The sequence below is a fragment of the Pongo pygmaeus genome, chromosome X, assembly GCF_028885625.2.
Source record: "Pongo pygmaeus isolate AG05252 chromosome X, NHGRI_mPonPyg2-v2.0_pri, whole genome shotgun sequence".
Classification (NCBI taxonomy): Eukaryota; Metazoa; Chordata; class Mammalia; order Primates; family Hominidae; genus Pongo; species Pongo pygmaeus.
Window position 1 is genome coordinate 109,842,243 of NC_072396.2, and position 24,716 is coordinate 109,866,958.

Sequence of the window (24,716 nt, forward strand, 5' to 3'; positions counted from 1 at the left end):
TTTTAGGGCTTTAGTTAAGTAGAATTTGAGTTGGTGAAATATTTAATTTGGGTTTAGTAGGACATATTCAGTGCACAGTCACTTCTCTATACATTTAAATTATGCTAGCCACCCCAGTATCAAATGACTTCCAAGAAATCATCCTGCCACCCACTGTGCTGACTAAACCAAGGGCCAGAGGCTACAGAACCAGAAGTCATTTCAGGATAATAACATGTCCTAAAGTGATTGGCAACAGAAGTAGAAGTGAATGTAAGAGAAATAAGCTTTGAAATATATAGAGCTAAAATCAGTCTGTGAAAAAATACTTTATATCTAAAAGAAAATTGAGAGAAAACTGATTTTTAAAATGGGTAGGTGTTCCCCAAATTTGACAGCAATTGTCAAACTTTACATGACATTAGCAATAACAAGTTATAAACCTGAAGAAAATTCCTAAACTTATTAATAAAAAACAAATCTCAATCAACCATGCTAGAGGAACTATTGAATTACGTTTCCATTCTGTTTATAGAAAATATTACAAAGTTGTCATATGAAGAGAAAAACAAAGTATATGCAATAAAAATGTAAGTTATAAAAGTTATTATTGAAGTATGTCAGGCAGTTAATTCATGAAAATATGTAGTTTTTTTTTTTCTGGATTTTGTGATGTTTGTGGCATTTATCAGCTTTTAAAATGTGTTACATATACCAGTTTATTTTCTCATCCTAAAAATAATCAATTTTATACTTAATTTTGTATTTGTAATCTTGCATTCTTCTTAAGACAGTCCCCCTTGACTTGTATAAACTTTAAACACACAAAACCTGGATTAATCCCTGTACATGCATTCTGTCACCCACCTGTCACAATATTCCTAGACAAATTATACTTTACAGATTAGAGACATGCACCTCACTCATTCAGTCTTTCAGCAAATGTTTATGAGAGCCTACTACGTGTCAGTTACTCTTCCATGCTCTAGGGATGTAGCGATGAACTTCACACATAAAAATCCCTGCCTTCCTAGATCTACATTCTAGTGACATTATAACAAGGTATATAGATAAGTTGTTATTTTTTCTGTGTCATATGATGTAAAATGAGTAAATAATCTTGGACTAGAACCCAGGTGTTTTCCCTCCAGTTAATTTCTCTTTCTTTGATTATCTTAATTTACATGGCTCTTGCTTCATCTTCCACATTCCTCTGTGGGATGGGATTTGTAATCCATCATCTTTTGGCTTGGACACATCTCTGCTTTCCCTGTGACCTTCTCAAGAGTCCTAGTACAAAACTAGATGCAATTCTTAGAGAGGCTTACTTATTTTTAACATGGCCCAATTTTATCTCTTGGATGAAACACACCCTGAACATAAAACTCGCTGTGCCTTTTTGTCCTTTTCTCTAGGTCACTGCTTTGATTTTTTTGAGTTTCCAAGTTGCAGTCAGCTCATGTTGCAGAGAACAGATTCTTAGCCATCAATTTTTGCCTTCTAGGTAAAAGGGAATAAATTACTCCTTTCAAATGTCTTCCAGCAGCTGCTGAATTTTTCTCAGGAGTATCTGTTGTTTTGTTTTAAATATATTCTGAGTTTTGTTTTTTGTTTACCAACAGAGTTTTTCTGGCTGGCAATTTCTTCCACTCTTCATTAATTGTGGAAGTGGTTGGTGTTAAAAAGAAAGGGTAAATTCTTCCAAGGATATATAGAACACATTAAAAACAGCAGTATAAATTGGTGAGGGCTAAGTTGTTCAGTAAGACTCACTGCATTACTTTCTGCATTACTTTCGGCTCCATCACTGCATTCAGAGAAAAGTGAGTGGTGAAGTCAATTTCCTATATAAATTTGGCAGAGAACTGAATCTGAAAAACTGAGGCAAAAGAGGTCTATTTTAGGCTTAAATTATTGGAGATAATTGAGTCATGTAACCACTTCATTCTCTATGTTTAGACAGAAGCTTAGACATCATCTGATTTTCTTCAAAGATGTACATTGTAAAAAGAATTTCCCTAAATAACTTGCCTAGTCTTCCAAACTCAATCCTGTAATTTTATTCCCTTCATTCCAACATAGCTGTCTGTCATTCTCCCAGGCAATAGAGGTTGAAATTCTTGAAAAGCACTTAAGTCTCAGTGGGACTTTATGGTGACATTTTGCTAATGTGCCTTGGTAAACAAAACATCCTAGGTTGTGAAACCAAAGCCTACTTCTATGGCATTGTTTTTGTTTTAAACATGTCATTAAGAAAAAAGATATGTCAGAAAGATCAAACTTACTGCTTCAGTATTCCTTTGATTTATTATTGGTCTAGAACTTGTTTATTAGACTCTATTTAGTAATAACACTCATTATTTTACTACCCCTTTATTTCATAGAGAAATATGATAAAGATCTCTTAATGATCATGTTGATTTGATAAGCAGATGAAAGGCTAAAATTTTTAAATCTATCTCATACTACTAGCTTGACAAAATTTGAAAACTTCATTATCCAGATGTTCTTTTCAATGCTCCCCTCTCTACTCAAGTGCTCCCCAGTGGTGCTTCAGGTTTACCACCCATAACTCTCCTCCTGCTCCTCTGTACCTCATCAATATTTCCTCCAGGGTCACATGTCCTATCTCCCTTTGGGACTTCATGGCAGGTGCCCTAATGAGGATCTAAAAAATGAATTGAGGTTTGAATGATGGGAAAAACTATCTGCTATTCCTCTTCCCCTGGGAGTTTAAAAATTTTAATAAAGGACAACTGAAAGTAAAATGCATTAACCTGAGAAAGGAATGATAGATGGAATTTCAGGCACTATGCAGGCCAATTAGGTTTGCAGAAGGAACGAAGGGTATGGAGATGTAAGAGTAGAGTTCAAACCTTTACATCATAAAACACATAGATAGTGATCTATAATGCACAAATACGTGCCTACCCTTGAGACAACTCATAGGGTGATTTTAAGTCCACTCATTTAGACATTTTCCATCTGTTTAAGAAGTGAATTTTCACTGTAACAGCTACTGTTCATTAAACAAACAGGTACAAAGAGTATTTATCTTTTACTATATTGCGACATTGAATTCCTGCAATTCCTCTTACCAGCTACTCAGTTGGTTTAAAATGTGTATGTCATTCCAGTCTACTTAGATCTATATCAAACTAATCACTTCAGGGCAGCTGTAGATTGATGTCCCAAGCCAGGGAGGAACTGGCTGGCCACTTACCTACCTGCCTGCCTGCCTGCCTGCCAAGTAGAGCAATTGTTACTTTTTAGCTCTCTCATACTCCATAATGACAGTTCGACTCCTTACCAATTTATTTGATCATTTTAAGAGCATCTTCATAGATTTCAAAGGAAAAACTATATCCTTGTTTTTTGCATTGATATCATGTGCATTGTTGTGTTGTTGTTGATGGTTGGTTGCTTTTTGTTTTGTTTTGCTGTGTTTTCCTCTTTTCAGAATTTTGTTCTTAGATTGCAAGAGTGACCTCTAGTGTGAAACATCTGTATAGTTATTATCTCAAGCTCCAGGTCCTCTTATCTAGCCTTAATTTCCATAGGTATTTGTGTTATACAAAATATAATTAGCAAGACCTCCACAAATATGGCAAGTTATCATCTAAGAATAAAAACTCCAAGTCAGGTTTCTTCTTATTACTACTCATATATTTTATTCTTAAACTTTGGCTAACAAAGTGCAGCCGCATTCTGGGGATTCTGGGATGGCAAGGGCAACACTTCCAAAAATGTCTTTGCAAGGAACTAGAAGTAAATTATGGCATTCTTTATGAGCTGGGTGTATTTGACTGCAGAAAAAAATGTTTTGCAGGCCTCTTGTTGCCCCTGGCATTCCTGTTGTGAATAATTGGTTGGTGCACTCCCCTGTTCTCTTTCTTCTCCAGAAAAAGGAAGTGTTTTCCTTACCACCATACTGGGTAGATGCAAGGCACAAAGAACACACTGTATTCTTCATGGGGAAAATCAAAGTCGACTTAAGCATATGTCCTGCCCTCACACAAGGCCAGCCAGAAAATTTGCAGTATGGTCACGGGCCTTGCTTATTCCCTACACGAGGTAAAATAGAAGCTTTAACTGCCTTTCAAGAGCTAGCTCCCCTTGCAATAAAAATAACAACCCCTCGTATTGGCATAGTGCTTTAAAACTTACAAAGCACTTTTATTCATAAAATTTTACTTCATCCTCTGACCACCTTTAGGAAGTAGGCATTATTAGTCCCATTTCAGTGATGAAAAGTATGAGGCCCACTGGGGTGAAATGACATGTGCAAGGTTAAACATATTTAGTAAATGGTGGAGTTAGAAGTCTTTGGACTCCAAACTTAGTGTACATTTTCTCACAGATGCCTCGGGGTCTAACAATCAGACTTTGACAAAATAATATATAAGATTTTCAAAAATAAAAACAGTCTGCATTCACATTTCTATGAGCCTTGAAAAAAGAAAAGATGATCTGGTTGTAAGGATCAAAGAAAGTTTTTATGGAGCAGGTTATATACTTCAGTCTTTAACAAATAAGAAAAATGTAGACAGATGAGGAAAACCATTTCAAGCTAAGCAAAATCAGGGCAATAGGAAAGTATAGCACATCTATAAAAAATAGAAAGCACTTCAATCAATGTTTCTAAGTGTGGGAAGGTTGTAGGAAATAATTCTGGAAAGAAAGTTAAGATCAGGACCTGAAAATCCTCTAATTCTAGAATAGGTTTTCTTAATCTCAGCACTATTGACATTTGGGACTAGATTATTCTTTGTTGTGGGGGATGTCCTATGCACTGTAAGATGGTTAGAAGAATGCCTGGTCTATACCACCAGATGCCCATAACACCACATCCCTCAGTTCTGAGAAGTAAATACGTCCCAGATATTACCAAATGCTCCCTCTGGGGCACAATTTCCCCCTATTGAGAGCCATTTAAATTGGTAGATTATGGGGACCATTTCATATTTTGAAGCAAAGTTGTGTAATGAATACACCTATGCTTAGGGAAAACAAATATGGCAAAAGTCTACAGAAAAAAAAATGGGAAAGGGAAGAGGTTGAAAGCCAAGAAAAAGCCCCTCAGGAAGATATGACAGGGGTCTCACAATGTAAGGGCCACAGATAGCTGCTATATTGGAAAAAGCATTAAACTTAGAGGCAGGCACTTGGACTACATTGCAAGCTCTGCCAACAGTCAGTGTGTGTTCTTGGACAAGTCATTTAAAACTGTGCCCTCTATTTCTCATCTAGAGTGAGAAGATGAGAGGATGAGATGATGATCTCAAAGTTCCCTTCTAACTGCATCAGAGAAAGATATGCAATGCTGTAACTAACTGTATCTGCATTCATTCTTCTCCATATGCCTTTTGAAAGAATCTTGGTGGGTATCAAATATGTGTTTGATTTCTCTGTGTAAAGATAAATAGCATGACCTCACTGTCTCAGATTAAGTTGGATGAAAGGACAAGTCAGAAATAGTGAAAAATATTAATTATGAAATGCATTTTAAAGACATGTAGTTATATTACTTTCAAGTACATGAAGTACTTAGAACATAGATGTTGAAGTACTGCTTAGGCAAGGTCTCTTGGAAGCTAGTTTAGTTCATTAATTTAGCATGTACTAAAAGCACACAATGTGCAAAACACTCTGCTAGGCTTTTCAGAGGTTACCAAGATGGATTAGTTATGTGACCTGCCAAAGAGCTTACAGTATAGTAAGGGAGGTTAGCAATATACACAACGATAATACAAAGCAGAATGTTGTACCTTCCAAACAAGTTGTATGTGCAAGTCTTATATACAACAACAGGCTGATTTTTAAATTGCTTAGTCATGTAGAATACAGCTTAAATCCAGGTTTTAAAATAATCAAATATATATTTAAAACACATACACAACTTTTTCACCGAGTTGCTAAAATATTTGAGTAAGAAAAAATACAAGCTAAACAATTATCCATCAACTCAATTAAGATATCTGCATAATATATAACTGAATTGTAATGGTACCATACATAGGCTAACCTCATTTGCCAGTGGAGCCTTAACAAGTAGACAAAAATGGTTGGCATCAAGCAAATTGCTTATATTTAAATGGTTGTTTTAAAGAACTTGTAATAATTCTCCTTTTTAAAGTATTTAAAATATTAAATATAGTTTAAAAAATCTTGCCAATGCTATTTTGTCCCTTGCTTTGGGAATCTTTGTTCTAAAGAAGCAGCAATTTTCTTTTCTTTTAAATTTTATTTTTAGTTCTGGGGTACATGTGCAGGATGTGCAGGTTTGTTACATAGGTAAACATGTGCCATGGTGGTTTGCTGCACCTATCAACCCATCACCTAGGTATTAAGCCCAGCATGCATTAGCTATTTTTCCTAATGTTCTCCCTCCCACCACCCCACCCACCGACAGGAGAGGCAGCAATTTTAATGTTAAAGTTTTACTATATACCATGTAACCAAGTGCAAATTCTGTAAGAACATTTTTCCTGTTGAGCTGTTTTCTGTGGTGTTCCTTCTTGCTCTCTCTTCAGGTGATCAGCAGAGCCAAATACATAGCAAATGTACAACTTTGGTCAACAGATTATATTTGAGATAATTTTTTATTTACCTACTACATACTCATGTGCACACATACACTATGTAAGAGGGCTGTGGTAAAGACTGATGTAATTAATTTAGGGAGAGAATGCCATGTAATTTGGGGTGAGGGGGATGACTAATAAATAGATAGATGATAGATGAATAGATAGAGGGGTACAGATAGACAGAAAATAAAATATCTATACTAGTAGATATATATGTGTGTGTATGTGTGTGTACCTGTATATGTAGGCCAAAGAGAAAAAAAATACAGAAAAATCGCAGTTATTCAGGAATTTATTGTACAGTTTGTACAGAAAACTAAACTATGAGTGTCTTTTTAACTCGAGAGCTTCAGGGAAAAGAGGCTGTTTTAAATCAGATTTTTGACTACAGAAGTAAATAAAAGACAGTGTGAGAAATGGACCAAAATGGAAGAATATTGAGGTCCCTGTTGGTTCCAGTCAAGTAGAGAGATGGGTGTAACAGAACAATTGACTTTGAGATATTTTCCCCAACTATGTCACTCCTGGTCTATTTATTTTACAACCTTCACACTGTGGGAAATATGGAACAGTATAAAGCACAGTCCTGGCCCTAGAAAGTTTATAAAAGTTCAGAAGACTGAACAAAAACAAGTGATAAGAAAACTACCAATCTAAGAAATGCTATGAAGCTATCTTTGATAAATTATTCTTAGTGACACAACAATCCTTGAAGGCAGAGACTGACATATTTAACATATCCCCAAACACCTAGGAAAGGATCTTGCCCATTGTAGATACTTGTTATATGTTTGTTGAAATGAAGTGGCATGCTTATGGAACAAAATATAAAAGCTTAGAAATACAAAATAGAGAGATCACTGTTTTCAGAAGCCTATATGCAAGATACTTGTGAAGTAATTAATAGTGTGACTGGAAGGTTGTAGTGTGTGATTTAATTATATAGCATTTAGTATTTTCATATTAAAAAATTACAGCTTTATAGAAGCTTATAAAGGAAAGGGCAGAGAACAACTTATTGAAGACAGAACTAGATCCAGAGGAGAGGAAGAGTAGGGATGACTGAGGAGACAGGATAGTTCCCTATGAATTTGGAAGAGAATTTTGAAGGAGAGAGAGAAAGGATTGTTGAACAACTGCTTTGAGGACTTTGAGTCAGTAGATGAGTAGTGAGGAATTTTAGAAAGCTCCGCTGTTAAGCAATTCTTATTGCTTAACAATTGTCCCACTATTTGAGAAACTGCTAAAGATACACATTAATTTTCAAAGAAAAAAAATGCACATGACATGGTAAAGAATAGAGAACTTCCTTATTAGCTTTATCCCATACTGGAAAATGATTGGGCATTATTTGATGAGACTAGCCAATTGTTTTACCAAGGAAGGAACAAAGAGTAGTGGAAAGTTACAGTGAGGAAGGGTTGTGTAAGCTAGCAAGGCTGAGTGACTAGAGTAGAGGCAGTCAAGGATACTCATAGGAAAGGCAAGAAAAATGATGGAGTTGGGAATCCATTCCTAGCAGGATGGCTGGCTCAGTTTTACAGGAGGAGTAATGTAAAGACCCAGAGCTGGAGAGTACATGGCTCAAGGAATGGGGATAAAGCCCTGGAGGATACAAGAGAACCTCACCAACTTTGTGAATTACATTCAGGCCATTCCTGCCTAAGACTCAGAAGCTGGCTTCTGACTTATCTTGTGAGCAGTGATGGGTCTTTACTTTTTTAAATTATGCCCTTCAGCAGAGGCAGCAGGAGAGGTGACTTCTTTATTATGATATTGCTAACTGCAATAATTAGCTTCAATATCCTTTATTTTCTGTCATTTATGTAACCCCCTGTCTTCAAAGAACAGAACAAAAATATTCAAACTTATTAAATGGCATATAATTGCTACACTCTCCCATAGTGGATACATTGAACTCATTTCCTTCTCTCTTCAGGAACTTACGGACATGGGGAAAGAAAGATTACATACAATTCAAGATAAAATCCAAATTTCAAGCAAAAAGAGATGGTGACAATCGTAGATTGGTATCACCTGAATACAGCACTCGGACTGATTTCCACAGGCATATAAACATTGAGGTTCTTTTCTCCCATTTTGTTGTTGACTCTGCCTTGCAAGAATTTTTGAAAAGGCAACTCAGATCAGTTCGGCTCCTCTTCCCTTTCCTTTCTCCCTCCCCCTTCTTTAAAAGGGTTAGCAAATGAAGGGGAAAACTTGAACTTCAAGGCAATTATTTATTATTTGTACCCTGGTTCATTCCAAAATGGATTGGTGAAGACCGGCAAAGATACATTTAATGCTGCAAGAGAAAACCAACTTAAAAATAAGAAAAATTAGTCGAATTGAACTAAGCTTTTGAGAATCAAACAAGTACTGTTGAGCACAACCATGTGCCTTGCAGCATGCTAGTTCCTCTAAGGAAATGAAAGTGAAATATAAGATATGGTTTCCATCCTTAAAGACCGTAACATTTATTTGGGAAGAGGAGGCAAACACCTGTGAAATGCAGTATGGAGGAGTGTTTAGGATCTTTGGCTCTAGGAGTCTAGCTGTCTGCTTTTAAATTTCTCCCACTTACAATGTTTGTGGCTTCAAACAAGTTAACTTCTTTCTGCTTTTCTCTGCTCACTTGTAAACTGAGAATAATAATACCTTACTCCCTGGGTTTCTGTGATGATTAATTTGGTCAGAATATATTGAGCACTTAGCTTATTTTGTTGTAATAATTATATAAAGGAAAGCGCAGCTAAACTTTTAACTTCCTATGACATGTATAAAAATGGGATTCAGAGAAAGCAGAGTGTGCATTAAGGAAGTCAGGGATGGCTTCATGGTATAGGTGGCACTTGAGCTATATTTTTATGGATGAGGCTTTAAGTGAGCAGAAGTGGAGGGTAAAGGCATGCCAATCACGTAGAGTATAATGAATGGCAAGACCAGAGGGATTTGTCGTCAAAGGAAATTAATAGTCTAAAAGAACCCTTATAATACTTCAGAAAATCAATACTGTGACATGAATCTGATCAGTAATATGTGGAAAGCTTTGCATTTCGTTTTCTCAACTAGGCATTAAACCTTGATATTTCCATTTTCTAAAGGATTAAAGGATCCTTGTGGGATTATTTTGAACATCATTTGTGGAGTCACGGTGTGCAGACAGCCAACAAGACTTATCAAAGTGAATGGGATCTACGTTAAAACCACAGACACATATTATTCATTTTTTTTTAGGATATTTTAAAAACTTTCCACAGCTGTGTTTTAAATCTCACTATAATGTCCAGAAAACACATCAGTATTTTCTTCAGTCACCATATAATACCTGGATCAATCTTCAGATATACAATAAGAATTGCCATGTTTGTATTGATTCATTTTTTTCCAAACTTGTACAGCAGGATTTAACTAGCAAGTCATTCCTAGTACCAAAAGTTGTGATCTTATTAGTAAGGGATTCATAAGTATTTTTGATGATACAGAAGTTGAGAAAGTGAAAAAGATTTCTGTTTCCAATCAGATGTTCTCAAATGACAAAGGTGATCTCTTTTTTGGGAAGTAATGGTTACTCTGTGTTCTATTTTTACTACTCTCTTGTCTAGCTGCTAGAATAGACCTAACTTTGTAAGCTTTAACACTTAATTCCATGTAGTGTAGAGCCAAGTAAATAACTTTTGAAACAAATGAAAATAACAACTTTAAATATGAATTTAATATGGACTGAAACCATTTTTCAATTGATATGATTGTATAAGTTGGCTACTCTACAAACCTAGATTTCTAAATCAATATGGGAATTTTTTTTTTTTTAGTTTCTTTCCTTCACCTAACACAATATAAAGAATCATGTGTATTTAATTTTGAAGTATTAATTCAATCCAAATGAATTATTTTGCAACTATATGCACATTTGAATACACACATACAACATATTTGCTTGCTTCAACTCTCCTGACATCTCAATTTGCTGAGTATAATTTGGACTTGCTAATATAGTGAGTTAATATCCAAGGATTTTGTCTTTTCCATAGGGAGCTTTTAAAAATTCCTTTGTCAAGCTGAGATATGAAAAACACTGGGTCAAAGAAAGCAGGGTCATAAGCCAAGATCAGCAGAGCCAACAGAAGCAGCCAGGGTCAGGTTAGGTGGAGACAACCTAGGGTTCAAGGCAAGGTAGGGTTCATAGGCAGGAAACCCACTATGAAGTAAACAGAGGTTAAGGGATACACAGGAACTGTGATTCCAGGCACAGAAAGCAAGCTGATTCAGGCCAAAAACCAAATGGCTAAGGGACCTTGACGCTAAAGTTAAAAGCTACCTGAGGCACAGAGACTTACGTGCTTTTTATTTTGCAGAAGGAACTAATGACTGGCACTCGAGAGCTAGGACTAAAAGTGACACAGTTCATCCCACTTGGAAAATTCTAACACTCTAGGCCAGCTACAAAATATGAGAACATCAGACCTGAAAGAGTCCTTAGAGATTCTCTCAGTTGACCCTATAATTTTTAGAAGAAGAAAGTGTGGCTTATTAGAGGAATGGGCTTGTCAAAAAAATCAAAGCAATATAGTGGAAGGGCTGGGGCTATAACTTTGACGTCCTGACACTAGTACTCTTTCCATGAAATGTCTTTGCCTTGCCTACATTTGGTACCCTTAAATGTGAGATATGACTGAGAAAACTAGGATCTTAAGACTCTGAGCCACACTCCTTGTCCTAAGGAAATGAAAAAGGAAAAAGTAAGCAAAGTTAATGGACGGGATATGTAGTAACAATGGGGGTTTTTATTAATTCAACCTAAATAAAATTCAGTAACAGAAACTTCTATTGGGATTGGGGCAACTTGGTGACAAAACTATGTAAGTCCTGTAACTCTAAACAATTCCTCATCCAGTGGGCTTTGTAACTCTTATCTGATTGAGCCAATTGTACACCAAAACAATAACAACAATAACAACAACAATACTCGTTTAACCAAGAAAACAGTGCCCTGTCTCATCTTACTTTGAGGTCTGCTGCTGTGCTACTTCCCTCTAGCATAGGCAAATAACTATGAACATATTCCCCACCATCCCCAAGAAACATTACCTGGCTTCACACATACATTCTTTGAAACCAGAAACAGTAGAAAGTTTATGGGTCTCAGTCTCTCTTTGTCTATCTCTTTCTCTCTCCCAAATCATTATTCTATTCTAAGGTTACTCAAGTATTTTCTCCCAGTCTTCTTCCTTCTCAGATTAATTAGCTTTGGTAGCCACTGTCTTCTCTCACAGTCACTGTTGTCTGGGTAGAAAATCCTACTTTTTTTTTTTTTTTTTTCATTTTCCACCATCTGGGATAACTAACTCATGTCTTTCTGCCTCATCAACTTTTCATCTCCCTTGTATCTTACTGGAAGAAATAAATTCTTTCTTCCTTCCTTTAGCTTCATAATAGCTTTATCTCAACTATAATTTAGAATTTACCTCTGTGACTGTTGCATTTAATTTAGAAATGATGGGGAGAGGGCTCTTCTTTAGAATAAAGAATTTAAAAGGGCTTTATAAAATCACTCAAATGTCAAACTGCTTTTTTTTAGTAGATTAAACACTGTGCTACATATTGGAAGACATTAATTTCTGTAAAACAACATCAAAGCTGGTTCATAATTTGGCCTCAAAAAAATCAGTTAATTCCAATCTGAGCCTGTTTCTAAATCTCAATGATTCATTCAGTTTGTTTGAGATAATAATCTCAGAGAAAGAAAGGACCCTGGTATTTTTACCAGTACGACATTGGCTGCAAGTGGGTACTTGATATATTGGATAACTGATAGAAAAGGCCAGTGTGAGGAATGATGAACTACCTTGTGATTAAATTACACTGAGATATACATATAAATATATATATATATTTATATATATGTGTGCATATGTATGTGTATATATATACATACACATACATATACATGTATAGATATATGTAAATATATAGGAATTTTATTTTCAAAATGAGAGAATATATGTTTCTCTCCCTCTCAGTGAAGCTACACCCGGGGATCACTGGCGTTCAGCGTTTTCCTTCTTAACATATGGAAAAGATGATACGTATTGTAAGAAAAACTATTAATGGGTATCTTAGTCCATTTTCTACTGCTATAACAGAATACAACAGAGTGGGCAATATAGAAAAAGATTTATTTGGCTCACAGTTCTGGAGACTGAGAAATCTAAGAGATGGCACCAACATCTAGTGAGGGTCATCCTGTAATAGAAGGCATTACATGGCAAGAACATGAGTGTGCAAGTCAGAGAGATGAAATCCACCTGAATTCATCCTTTTACTAGGAGTCTACTCTCTCTCTCTCTCTCAATAATGGCACTAATCCTGTGATAATGGCATTAATTGATTCATGACAGCAGAGCCCTTATTACCTAATCACCTCTTAAAGATCCTGCCTCTCAACACTGTTACATTGGCAATTGAATTTCAACATGAGCTTTGGAGGAGACATTCTGCTCTTGGTCCCTCAAAACTTATATCCTTCTCACAATGCAAAATACATTCCTTCCATACCAATAGCCCCAAAGTCTTAACTCATTACAACATAATCTCAAAAGTCTAAAGTCTGAAGTCTTATCTAAATCAGACATAGATGAGATTTAAGGTATGATGCATCCTGGGGCAAATTCCTCCATCTGTGAGCCTGTGAAATTGAAGAAAGTATCTACTTCCAAAATACAATAGTGGGACAGGCATACAATAGACATTCCCATACCAAAATGGATAACTGGTTTCAAGTAAGTCCAAAACCCAAAATGGAATACAACATTAAATCTTAAAACTGGAGAATAATTTGCTTTGCCTTCCTGTCCCATATCCTGGGTACACTGGGGTATGTGGCTGGGTCCTCAAACCCTCAAACCCTGTGGCAGCCCTAACCCTGGGGCTTTGCTGGATTCAGTCTACCCAGCAGTTCTCACAGGTTGTAGTCTCATGCCTGTAGCTTTCGGAGGCTGGTGTTATATGCTTGTGGCCCTACAGTTCTGGGGTCTCTGAGGTGACCCTACTCCTACAGCCACACTGGGCATTCCCCTAGTGGGAACTGTCTGTGGTAGCTCTAGCCCTGTGGCTGGTTTTACCCTAGGGCCCTAGGCTATCAACAGCATCCATGCACACACAACTCTTGGATTTTGCAAGCCTGCAGACTTAACTCCACCAAGACTTATAGATTATACCTTTCATTTTGGCAAGTCTAGCTACATCTGGGCCCTCTTGAGCTGTGGCTGGGTGGCTGAGGGGTGCTACGCTGGGATTCAGGGAGAAGAGTCCTAAGGTGGCCCTGAGCAATGAGCCTGTATCAGTTCATTCTCACACTGCTATAAAGACACTACCTGAGACTGGGTAATTTATAATGGAAAGAGGTTTAATTGACTCACAGTTCTGCTTGGCTGGGGAGGCCTCAGGAAACTAACAATTATGGTGGAAGGTAAAGGGAAAGCAAGGCACGTCTTACTTACATGGTGGCAGGAGATAAAGAGTGCACAGTGGAAACTGCCACTTTTAAAACCATCAGATCTCATGAAAACTCCCTCATTATCATGAGAATAGCATGGGGAAAACTGCCCCCATGATACAGTCACCTCCCACCTGGTCCCTCCCTTTCAACATGTGGTGATGCCTTCCCAACAGTCCCCCAAAGTCTTAACTCATTCCAGCATTAACTCAAAAGTTCAAGTCCAAAGTCTCATCCAAGGAAAGGCAACTCTGTTCCACCTATGAGCCTGTAAAATCAAAAGCAAGTTAGTTACTTCCAAGATACAATGGGGGTACAGGCATTGGGTAAATGTTCTCATTCCAAATGGGAGAAATTGGCCAAAACAAAGAAGCCACAGGCCCCAGGCAAGTCTGAAACCTGGCCAGGCCATCATTAAATCTTAAAGCTCCAAAATCTCCTTTGACTCCATGTCTCACATCCAGAGCGTGCTATTACAAGGGGTGGGCTCCCATGGCCTTGGGCAGCTCTGCCCCTGTGGATTTGCAAAGTACAGCCCCTGTGGCTGCTTTCATGGGCTGATGTTGAGTGCTTGCAGCCTTTTCAGGTGCATGATGCAAGACGTCAGTGGATCTACATTTCTGGGGTCTGGAGGATGGTGGTCCTCTTCTCACAGATCCACTAGGTAGTGGCCCAGTGGGGACTCTCTGTCAGGGCTCTGACCCCAAATTTCCCTTCCACACTGCCCTAGCAGAGGTTCTCCATGAGAGTTCCACTCCTGCAGCAGACTTCTGCCTGGACATCCAGGCATTTCCATACATCCTCTGAAATCTAGGCAGAGGGTCCCAAAGCTCAATTCTTGTGTTCTGTACACCTGCAAGCCCTGTTGGGGGCTGTTCCACCATGTGGAAGCTGCCAAGGCTTGGGGCTTGCACACTCTGACACATTTTAAAACCATCAGATCTCATAACTCCCGTACTGTCATGAGAACAGCATGGGGGAAACTGCCTCCATGATCCAATCATCCTCCACCAGGTGCATCCCTGGACACGTGGCAATTACAATTTGCGATGAGATTTGGGTGGAAACACAGAGCCAAACCATATCAGAGCCCATGGAGGATACCCCAGGCCTGTTACCCCAAACAATTCTGCCCTGGTAGAGCCCCTGAGCTTGTGATGGGAGAGGCTGTCTCAAAGATCTTCAAAATGCCTTTGGGGTCTTTTGTCCCTTGTCTTGATGGATGGCACCTGGCTTGTTTCTATGCATATTAATTCCTTTAACAAATGGTTGCTTGGCCACACTTTTTGTATTCTCTTCTAAAGATGCCTTTTCACTCTTTACCTTGCCAGCTTGCAGATTTTCAAAATTTTTCTATTCTGCTTCCCTTTTTAAGTATTAATTCCATCTTTAAGCCATCTCTTTACTCTCATATCTCCCTATATACAATGAGAAGTAGCCATGCAGTAGCCTGAATACCTTGCTGCTTTGATATTTCTTGTACCAGATGCCCTAGTTTATCACTTTTAAGCTCTGCATTCCATAAGCCCTGGACACAGACACAATTTCATCACCTTCTTTGCCACTTTATAAAAAGGATGGCCTTTACTCCAGTTTTCAATACCTTGTTTCTCATTTCTTTCTGATACCTCATCACAGTTGCCTTTACTGTCCATATTCCTACCAACATTCTGGTTATAACCCGTTAAGTAATCTCTAAGAAGATCAGACTTTCCCTACAGCTCTCATCTTCTCCTGAGCCCTTGCCAGAATTCTCTTTATGGTCTGTCCACATCAGTACAAGATTTTTCTAGCCTTTTCCTCCAGATTCCTTCAGCCTCTGCTCATTACCCAGTTCCAAAGCCACTCCCACATCTTCAGGTATTTGTTATAGCAACAACCCCACTCTCAGTACCAATTTTTCTGTCTTAGTCCATTTTCTGCTGCTATAACAGAAGACCACAGATGGTGCAATTTGTAAGGAAAAGAGATTTATTTGGCTCTCAGTTCTAGATGCTGAGAAGTCCAAGAGCATCAGCACCTGTTGGCATTAGGTGAGGGTCATCCCATGGCAGAAGGCACACATATGAGACAGAGAGAGGAAATCCAGCTCAACTCATCCTTTTCTCAGAAGCCCACTCTCACAAAAACTAACCCAGTTCCACAATAACATTACTCCATTCACAAGGGCAAAACCCTCATGACCTAATTATCTTCCAAGGGTCTTACTTCTCAACACTGTTACATTGGCAGTTGAATTTCAATATGAGTTTTGGTGGGGACATTCAAACCATAACAATGAAACATGCCTCATATACAAGTTATGACTTTTTACCCCTTAACTCCCATTCAAAAAGAAGTATACTGGAATGCATATGTGTAAGAGTGTCATAATATAATGATGACTTCAGCTCTCCTGTAAATTTTTAAATAACTAATTCATAAACTTCATTATTACCATTATTAGCAACAATCTTCTTAAAATATGTCTTACAACTGAAAGTAGCATGCTCCAGTGTTCCATGTGTTCTGACACTGGCCTGCTAGACTGGAGCATGTGGTTCAGGGCACTCTCACAAATACAGATAAAAGATTTGTGCCCTGATTGTGGATTATCTTAAGGAAGAAATAAACCTCTTGAAAGGTGAAGCTACAAAGTTAAATACATAAAGCGCATCAGGAAGGTGATTAGTTTTCACATTGGCATCACAACTATCCATTCTTCTTTTTATCTTATTTTGAAAGGCCAAATCAAAGTGTGGGCCCAGGGAAGAAAGGATACATTAACAGTAACATTAATATAAACTCTATGTTTAACTCCTTGGTAAGACTGGTGAAATTAAAATTAACTTGATTACATAGGACAAAGATACACAATTTATAGATTTTTGTGGTAGAATTTCAGGCACCTAGTCAATAAGGTAGAATGAATTGAAATGGTAAAGATCACTTCTTGTTCTAACTACAGAGAAATGCTGGTCAAAATAAGGCAAAGAATTTACATGCTTAGCCCAGCTGGAAAGCAAGTAAGGGAAATTCTCAGGCCTTAGTGATAAATAGGGAGCTCAAAGTAAGAGAAAGGAGTATAAATTGAAATTGAAGGTCTCCTGGAGATATCAAAACCAAATGTGGACATTCAGGGTATATGGGCTTGAGTTTAGGATCTATGTGAAGTTTGGAGTTAGAGCAGATCCCAGCAAAAATCTAGAAAACTGAATGATTTATAAACCCTGAAATCTATGAAATGGGGCCTAGAAAACTCTGCTTATTGATTCAGGAAACTGTACAGAAAATTCACATTCACTCCAGGGCCATATCTATGAATCCAAGGAAACATTGAAGAGAAACTGGAACTCTAAACCTGTACCAAGCATGGGTGTGGACTCTAAATTCACATAACTTACATATGACACAAACCCCCAAGCAAAGAAATTGACAGAAAAACTGGTTCCAAACCAGTGAAACTTGTAGGGCCTTGGTAGAAGCAACCTTGGAACTTCTCTAAGGGAATTCCTCTGTAACCCTCAGCATCTGGGACTACCACAGAAAACAATCCCTGCTGTAGATGAAAATACAGCAATGAAATTATAAACCTCATAAGAAAATTAACCACCATGATGTCACTTCCCTTGACACAATGGAAAAAAAAAACTGCATACCAAGAAGTAGAGATAATAGGACAATTTAAAAGAGACTTTAAAAGAGGTTGAAAATTGTTTAAAGAGAAAAACAGAATGGAGAAAAATTGTTTGTCAAGAAAAGGGCAGTGATGGTTATCTGTGGCCTTTACAAAAATATCTGTCTCTTGTGTTTATTTAACAAGAACCTGTTTAATGGGGGAGTAAAAACATTCCTCCCAGGAGAAATTGCAGCAATAGTCAGTACCTTATGTGTAGTGCCAAGAAAAGAGCAGTCATTTTTTGATAGACCACCTCAAGGAGGCCCCATTTTACACAATGCCTTCATTCTGACTTCTTGTTCTATCCAGTACCCCAGCCACTTGGATGCTTCCCACTCACACTGAAGTGGATCTTCCCACTCAGTCACCAAACTCAAATACCAATCTTTCCTGGAAACCCCAGACAGACATACCCAGAAATAATGCATTACCAGCTATCTAGGTATTAATATTTCTTAATCGAGTCAATTTGACACCTAAAAATAACCATTATAGTTCATGTTACCTAATTTTTCTTAAAACATGTAAAAATCAGAATAAACAAATTTCTGTGTAATCTTAATAACAGTGGAGAATATATTATGACATGTCTTCTCACCAACCAAAAATTAACTTATACTTTTGATTAATGTTAGTTTCAAGGGCAAGTTCAAGTTAGCAGTGCTTAATATTCTCAAAAATAAAGAAAAAAGATAGTCTTTTCATTTGATTTTTTCATATTATTTCATAAGAAGGAGGCAGTAAAAATAAACAGTTTTAAAACCTGAGTAACAAACAGCTTTGGGAACATAGGGAGACCCTGTGTGGTCCCAGCTACTTGGGAGGCTGAGGTGGGAGGATCACTTGAGCCAGGGAGGTCAAGGCTGCGGTGAGCTGTGGTTGCGCCACTGCACTCCAGCCTGGGTGACAGAGTCAGACCCCGTCTCAAAAACAAACAAACAAACAAACAGAAAACTGAGTAACTTTATATTCCCACTTTTGATTATACTTTGAATTTAAGTTTTTTTCTAGAAGCCCTCATAACTATTTAAATTTTTTCTCAGGTACAATGATAAGATGACTAGAATAATAGTTGAAAATTGGGTCACCTCTGAGTTTTCCTTTGGATGTTAAATGGTCGCTTCCTGTCTCCCACTGATAATCAGGAGTCATTTGCGCATTTCTTTTTCTCTCATTCTCAGGTAAGCCTCTGAACATCCCCTGCAAAGCATTCTTCGGATTCAGTGGAGAGTCTGGGCCAATGATCTACTGGATGAAAGGAGAAAAGTTTATTGAAGAACTGGCAGGTCACATTAGAGAAGGTGAAATAAGGTAGAGAGCTTGAATTGCTTATCTTTCTTTGCTGTCTTACGGGATTCTGCTCAGGATTTTAATTGCAACACCAAATCATTCCATTCTCTAAAAGCTGATCTTATGGAGAGACCAAGGATGACTGCCTTAAGAAATGCCAATGTGTAAGCTTCTAACATAAGTAGGTTTTTCTCCCATTTAAAGATTATGTCACCAGGGTATAATGAACCTCCAAATCTGCCTAAGCAAATTCCTTTGAGTTTCTAAAGCTAAAACCACTGGTACTCCAACAGTCACAGCAAAGGTCCAGTCTTTGAAGGTGACTCCTCAGACCACTGGGCAAATTGTTCATTTTCTATCTGGGAACAGACAACCTTCATATGTCATAAGTGTAAAACTGCAGTGGCAATGGTAAGCTGGTCTTCAGCCAAAATAACTGTTAACTCTTGTTGAATACTGTTTATTTTTCCCAACATCTAATACTTATCCTGAAAAGACTGATCCTTCAATTTAGTACATGTTTAGACCTCTTTTCACTCTCCTGTTACACAAAAAGCTCTCTGGTTTATAGATACCAATTCTGTTGGTTTTCTAATTCTATTTAGTACTTTCTCATTTGTACAAAAAAGATATAAAAATATAGGTAAACTTTCCTGCCTCACTCAGTTTGTGAGGTTTCTCTTTGGTTTCAGAGATGATGATGTGTAGTGTATGTTCCTGATTCTGATAGGAATTGGGATTCTTCCCTCTTCACTCCCATTAAGAATCATGCAGTGAAAATTAATCTAAAATTTCAGTACAACTAATGTTAAAGTTTATTCCTTGAGTTTTCTTATTGAATATAGAGCAGCATAAATGAGACAAGTATGCTTTGTATTATTTACTATGTTTAAACGTTATTTATAATTACTCTCATGACAATTTCTCTCTATGTGTCTACCCAATAACTCTTCTCTAGGGGTTCATAACTTTGAAGGTCTGTGAACCCCTTAAGAGTCTATGCAAAATATTTACTATAGGAGCATATTTCTAGGCAAAATACACATGAAAAGGTGTTTGACATGTTTAGTAATCAAGGAAATGCAAACCAAAACCACATGATACCACTTTATACTCACTAGGATGCACTAGGATGGCTATAATTTAAAAAGTCAGATTATAGGCTGAGCACAGTTATTCAGGCCTGTAATCCCAGCACTTTGGGAGGCCAAGGTGGGTGGATTGCTTGAGCTCAGGAGTTTGAGACTAGCCTGAGCAATATGATAAAACCCTGGCTCTCCCCGCTTCCCTGCCAAGAAAATATATATATATATATATATATATATATATATATATATATATATATATATGTACAAATCTTAGCCAGGCATCATGCTATGTGCCTGTAGTCCCAGCTACTTGCTACTTGGGAGGTTGAGGTGGGCACATCACTTGAGCCCAGGATGTTGAGGTTGCAGTGAGTCATGATTGTTCTACTACACTCCAGTCTGGGTGACAGAGCAAGACCTTGTCTCAGAAAAAAAAGTCAGATTATAACAAATGTTGGTAAGGATATGAAGAAATGGGAAACCTCATACACTGCTGGTAAGAATAGCCCTCCTAGGGATATAAACGAAGTAAATCAAAACATGTATCTACAAAAAACTGGTCCATGAATGTTCATAGCAGCATTGCTCATAATAGACAAAAATGAAAACAACTTAAATGTCTATCAACTAAGGAATGAATAAATAAAATGTGGTACATTCATACAGTGAATATTATTTCACCATAAAAAACGAAATACTGGCATATACTACAACCTGAATGAACCTTGAAAATGTTCTCAGTGTAAGACGCCAGAAACAAAAAAACACATACTATATGATTCAATTTATATAAGATGTCCACAATAAGCAACTTTATAGAAACAGAAAGTAGATTACTGGGTACTTAGTGCCAGTGGGGAGGAATGGAATATAGATGTGATAGCTAAAGTGTATGGGTGTGTTTTTGTGTGTGTGATAGAACACAACATAACATAAAATTCATCGTTTTAAAATTCACAATGTAATGGCATTCAGTACATTCAGAATTCATACAACCACCACCACTTTATAGTACCAGAACATTTTCATCACTCTAAAAGGAAACGTTGTACCCATCAAGCAGTCTGGGGCTTCTTTATAAGATAATGAAAATATTATAAAATTGACCATAGTGATAGTTTCACGTCTGTGAATATTCTAGAAAACAAAGAATTGTATACTTTTAATGGATAGATTATGTGGCATATACATTTTATCTCAATAAAGCTGTTTTTCTTAAAAAAAAAAACCCTTGAAATTAATTGCCTGACACAGAACAGATTTTCAGAAATAAATAATGGATATATTACAAATGATTCTAAAGTATTAATTGCCATTTGTACTTTGAAGTTTCTAATTAGTAACACTTTATTAGGCAATTTTAATTTAATATTTATTTGAAATCAGTACAACTGAATTCATTTTAAATTGTTATAGAAGATACATATTTAGGATTACTGTCAACATATCTGTGTATAAAAGACCTTAAGGGTCACTTTTCATTCTACAGAACAAGAAACTGGTCCCAAAACGGATATGTGATAGGTACACTAGTATATAGTTAGTAGCAGAAGTTCCATCACCAAAAAGCTCAGAGATATGTTTTGTGATCAAAGGTACTAATTATATGAGCCTAAGATAATAATCTCCCTTTTTGTATGTGTGACTGCATGTAACTTTTAAAATAAACAGCTTTATTGGAGTATAATTGACGTATAATAAATCACATAATGTAAAGTATGCAATTTGTAAGGGTGGATTGATAGATGTGTACACCTGTGAAGCCATCACCACGATGAAGATAATATATTAATCACCCCCATGTTTCCTGGTGCCCCTTTGAAATTCCTCCCTCCTGCCCTTCTCCAACAACAGGGATCTTCCTATCACTATAAATCAGTCTGCCTTGTCTAGAATTTTATATAAGCAGAATCATACAATAAGCACTTGTTTTTCTCTGGATTATTTCATGAAGCACAATTATTTTGAGATTTATCCCATCTTGTTATATGTGTCAATAGTTCATACCATTTTTATTGCCAAATAGTATTCCATTATGTGATTTTACAAAAATTGCTCTTCTATTCACCTGCTGATGGAGGACATTTGGGTTGTTTCCAATTAGGACTATTATGAAGAAATCTGCTAGGAACATTCATATACGTATCGTTGTATGCACATATATTTTCTTTTCTCTTGCCTGAATAGCTGGACATGGTGTGCTTGAATTATATAGTAGACATAAATTTAATTTTTAGTTTATTCTTTAAATAAAATTTAAATCATTTTTAAACAAACTTTTTTTTAGAATAATTTTTGATTTATAGGAAAATCATAAGGGTAGTATATAGAGTTCCTATATACCCCATACCCCGTTTCCCCAGTTATCGACATCTTAGGTTCTTATGGTACCTTTGTACCATAGGAATACTGCTCATGTCTAGGTATTCAGGCAAGAGAAAAGGAAATATATGTGCATACAAAGACATGTGTATGAATGGTCATAGCAGCTTTCTTCATAATAGTCCAAATTGGAAACAATCCAATGTCCATCAACAGGTGAATAGATAAGCAAATTGTTGTATAGCCATATAATGGAATATACTTGGCAATAAAAAAGGAATGGGCCAGGAGCGGTGGCTCATGACTGTAATCCCAGCACTTTGGGAAGCCAAGGTGGGTGGATCACCTGAGGTCAGGAGTTCAAGGCCAACCTGGCCAACATGGTGAAACCCCGTCTCTACTAAAAATACAAAAATTAGCTGGGCATGGTGGCAGGCACCTGTAATCCCAGGTACTCGAGAGGCTAAGACAGGAGAATTGCTTGAACCCAGGAGGCAGGGGTTGCAGTAAGCTGAGATCATGCTATTGCACTATAGCCCGGGTGACAAGAGTGAAACTCCATCTCAAAAAAATAAAAATAAAAATTAATACATTATTATTAACTAAAGACATTTCTTTACACACCTTTCTTTAGTTTTTGCCTACTATCCGTTTTGTTCTGCAGGATTATTTAACTTTTTAAGAATCTGCCTAACTGTATTCCAAACTGGTTATAATTTTACAAAAGAAAAGTGAGGCACTGCTACTCTCTCCAGCAGCAAATGATTAGAGTTGGTGGGAGACAAAGCATATATACATGAATTGGATAAATCCCAAACAAGCCACCATATTAGGGGCCAAATGAGTCAACCAGCTAGGAAATGCTATAGGAAGACAACCTTTCAGGACTTGCAAAATGACATTGTTTAACTGATTTTGTTACATCCTCTTTCTCCACCAAATCCCACAGTAAAATAACTATATTAGCAGTGACGGAAAGTTCCAGGAAATTTATTTTGAAAATTTCACAAGACCACGCTAACTAACTAAAGTCACCTTCATAGAAGTGCCAACAAAAAGGCAGAAATTCCCAGCCTGGGACTACAGGCACATACCACCATGCCTGGCTAAGATACAGTCACTAATTTTGTAATATAGTCATGAGTTGCCTAATGATGGGGATACATTCTATGTAATACATTATTAGGTGATTTCATTATTGTGCAAACATCATCGAATGTACATATACAAACCTAGATTATAGCCTACTATACACCTAATCTATATGGTATAGCCTATTGCTCCTAGGCTACAAACCTGTACAGCATATTATTGTACTGAATACTGTAGGCAACTGTAACATAATGGTAATATTTGTGTATGTAAACGTATCTAAACAAAGGAAAGGTACAGTAAAATACAGTGTTATAATCTTATGGGGCTACCTTTCTATATGCAATATATCATTGACTAAAATGTCATCATTCCACTTCACATGTCTTGTGTGATCCGTGATCTATTTGGAAGCTTGTGTGGTTTCTATAATTCTTTCAGTCTATAGCCATTTATGCTAATACAGGAACTAATTAACTATGTCTTCTAGCCTCCAAAGTCCTTGAAACAAAGCATACAAGATTTTATACAGCACAGCAAATTGGAACAAATCCAGCATTTTAATAGAAAAAAATTGCTAATCATACTATTTAGGTGAACCAAGAGAAGATTCACATTTTTTCATAACCCATATATTTTCTCCATAAGAAAGAGTTCTGATGGCAGAATACTGACAATTTTTAATTAGGGGATTCCTCTCAAAGGCATTTCTAGAAACAAAATTTATTTCTGGATGCATGGCCCTTATTCAGTGCTGTCTCTGTCTGTACAGGACACTGTTAAAAAATACCTTAGACTAGGTAATTTATAAACAACAGAAATGTATTAGTCAAAGTTCTGGAGGCTGGGAAGTCAAGATCTAGATGCCTGCAGATCCAGTGTCTGGAAAGGGCCTGTGATGGCTGGGGTAGCCCTGAAAATCTCTAGAATTCCTTCTTCTATTGTCTTGATGAATAGCCTCTGGGTTCCTTATATCTATACTAATCTTATCAAATGTTTTCTTGGCCACACTCTTGGTGTTCCCTATTTAACACACTCTTTCATTCTTTGCAACATGGCTGGGCTGAGAATGTCCCAAATCTTTAAATTCTGCTTCCCTTTTGATTATAAATTTCATCTTTAATTCGTTTTCTTCTCTCATTTTACTATAGGCAATCAAAAGAAGCCATGCCACACCCTCAATACTTTGCTTAGCGATTTCT

General features: G+C 37.1%; 1 protein-coding gene across 1 annotated transcript in view; it reads left to right on the plus strand.

Annotated features, from left to right (window-relative positions):
• IL1RAPL2 (interleukin 1 receptor accessory protein like 2) overlaps positions 1-24,716 on the plus strand; it is a 662,085-nt gene that overhangs the window by 591,691 nt on the left and 45,678 nt on the right. Inside the window, exon 7 of the mRNA XM_063660227.1 lies at positions 18,904-19,033. Coding sequence (XP_063516297.1) covers positions 18,904-19,033 — 130 coding nt within the window. The remainder of the gene's footprint in view (positions 1-18,903; positions 19,034-24,716) is intronic.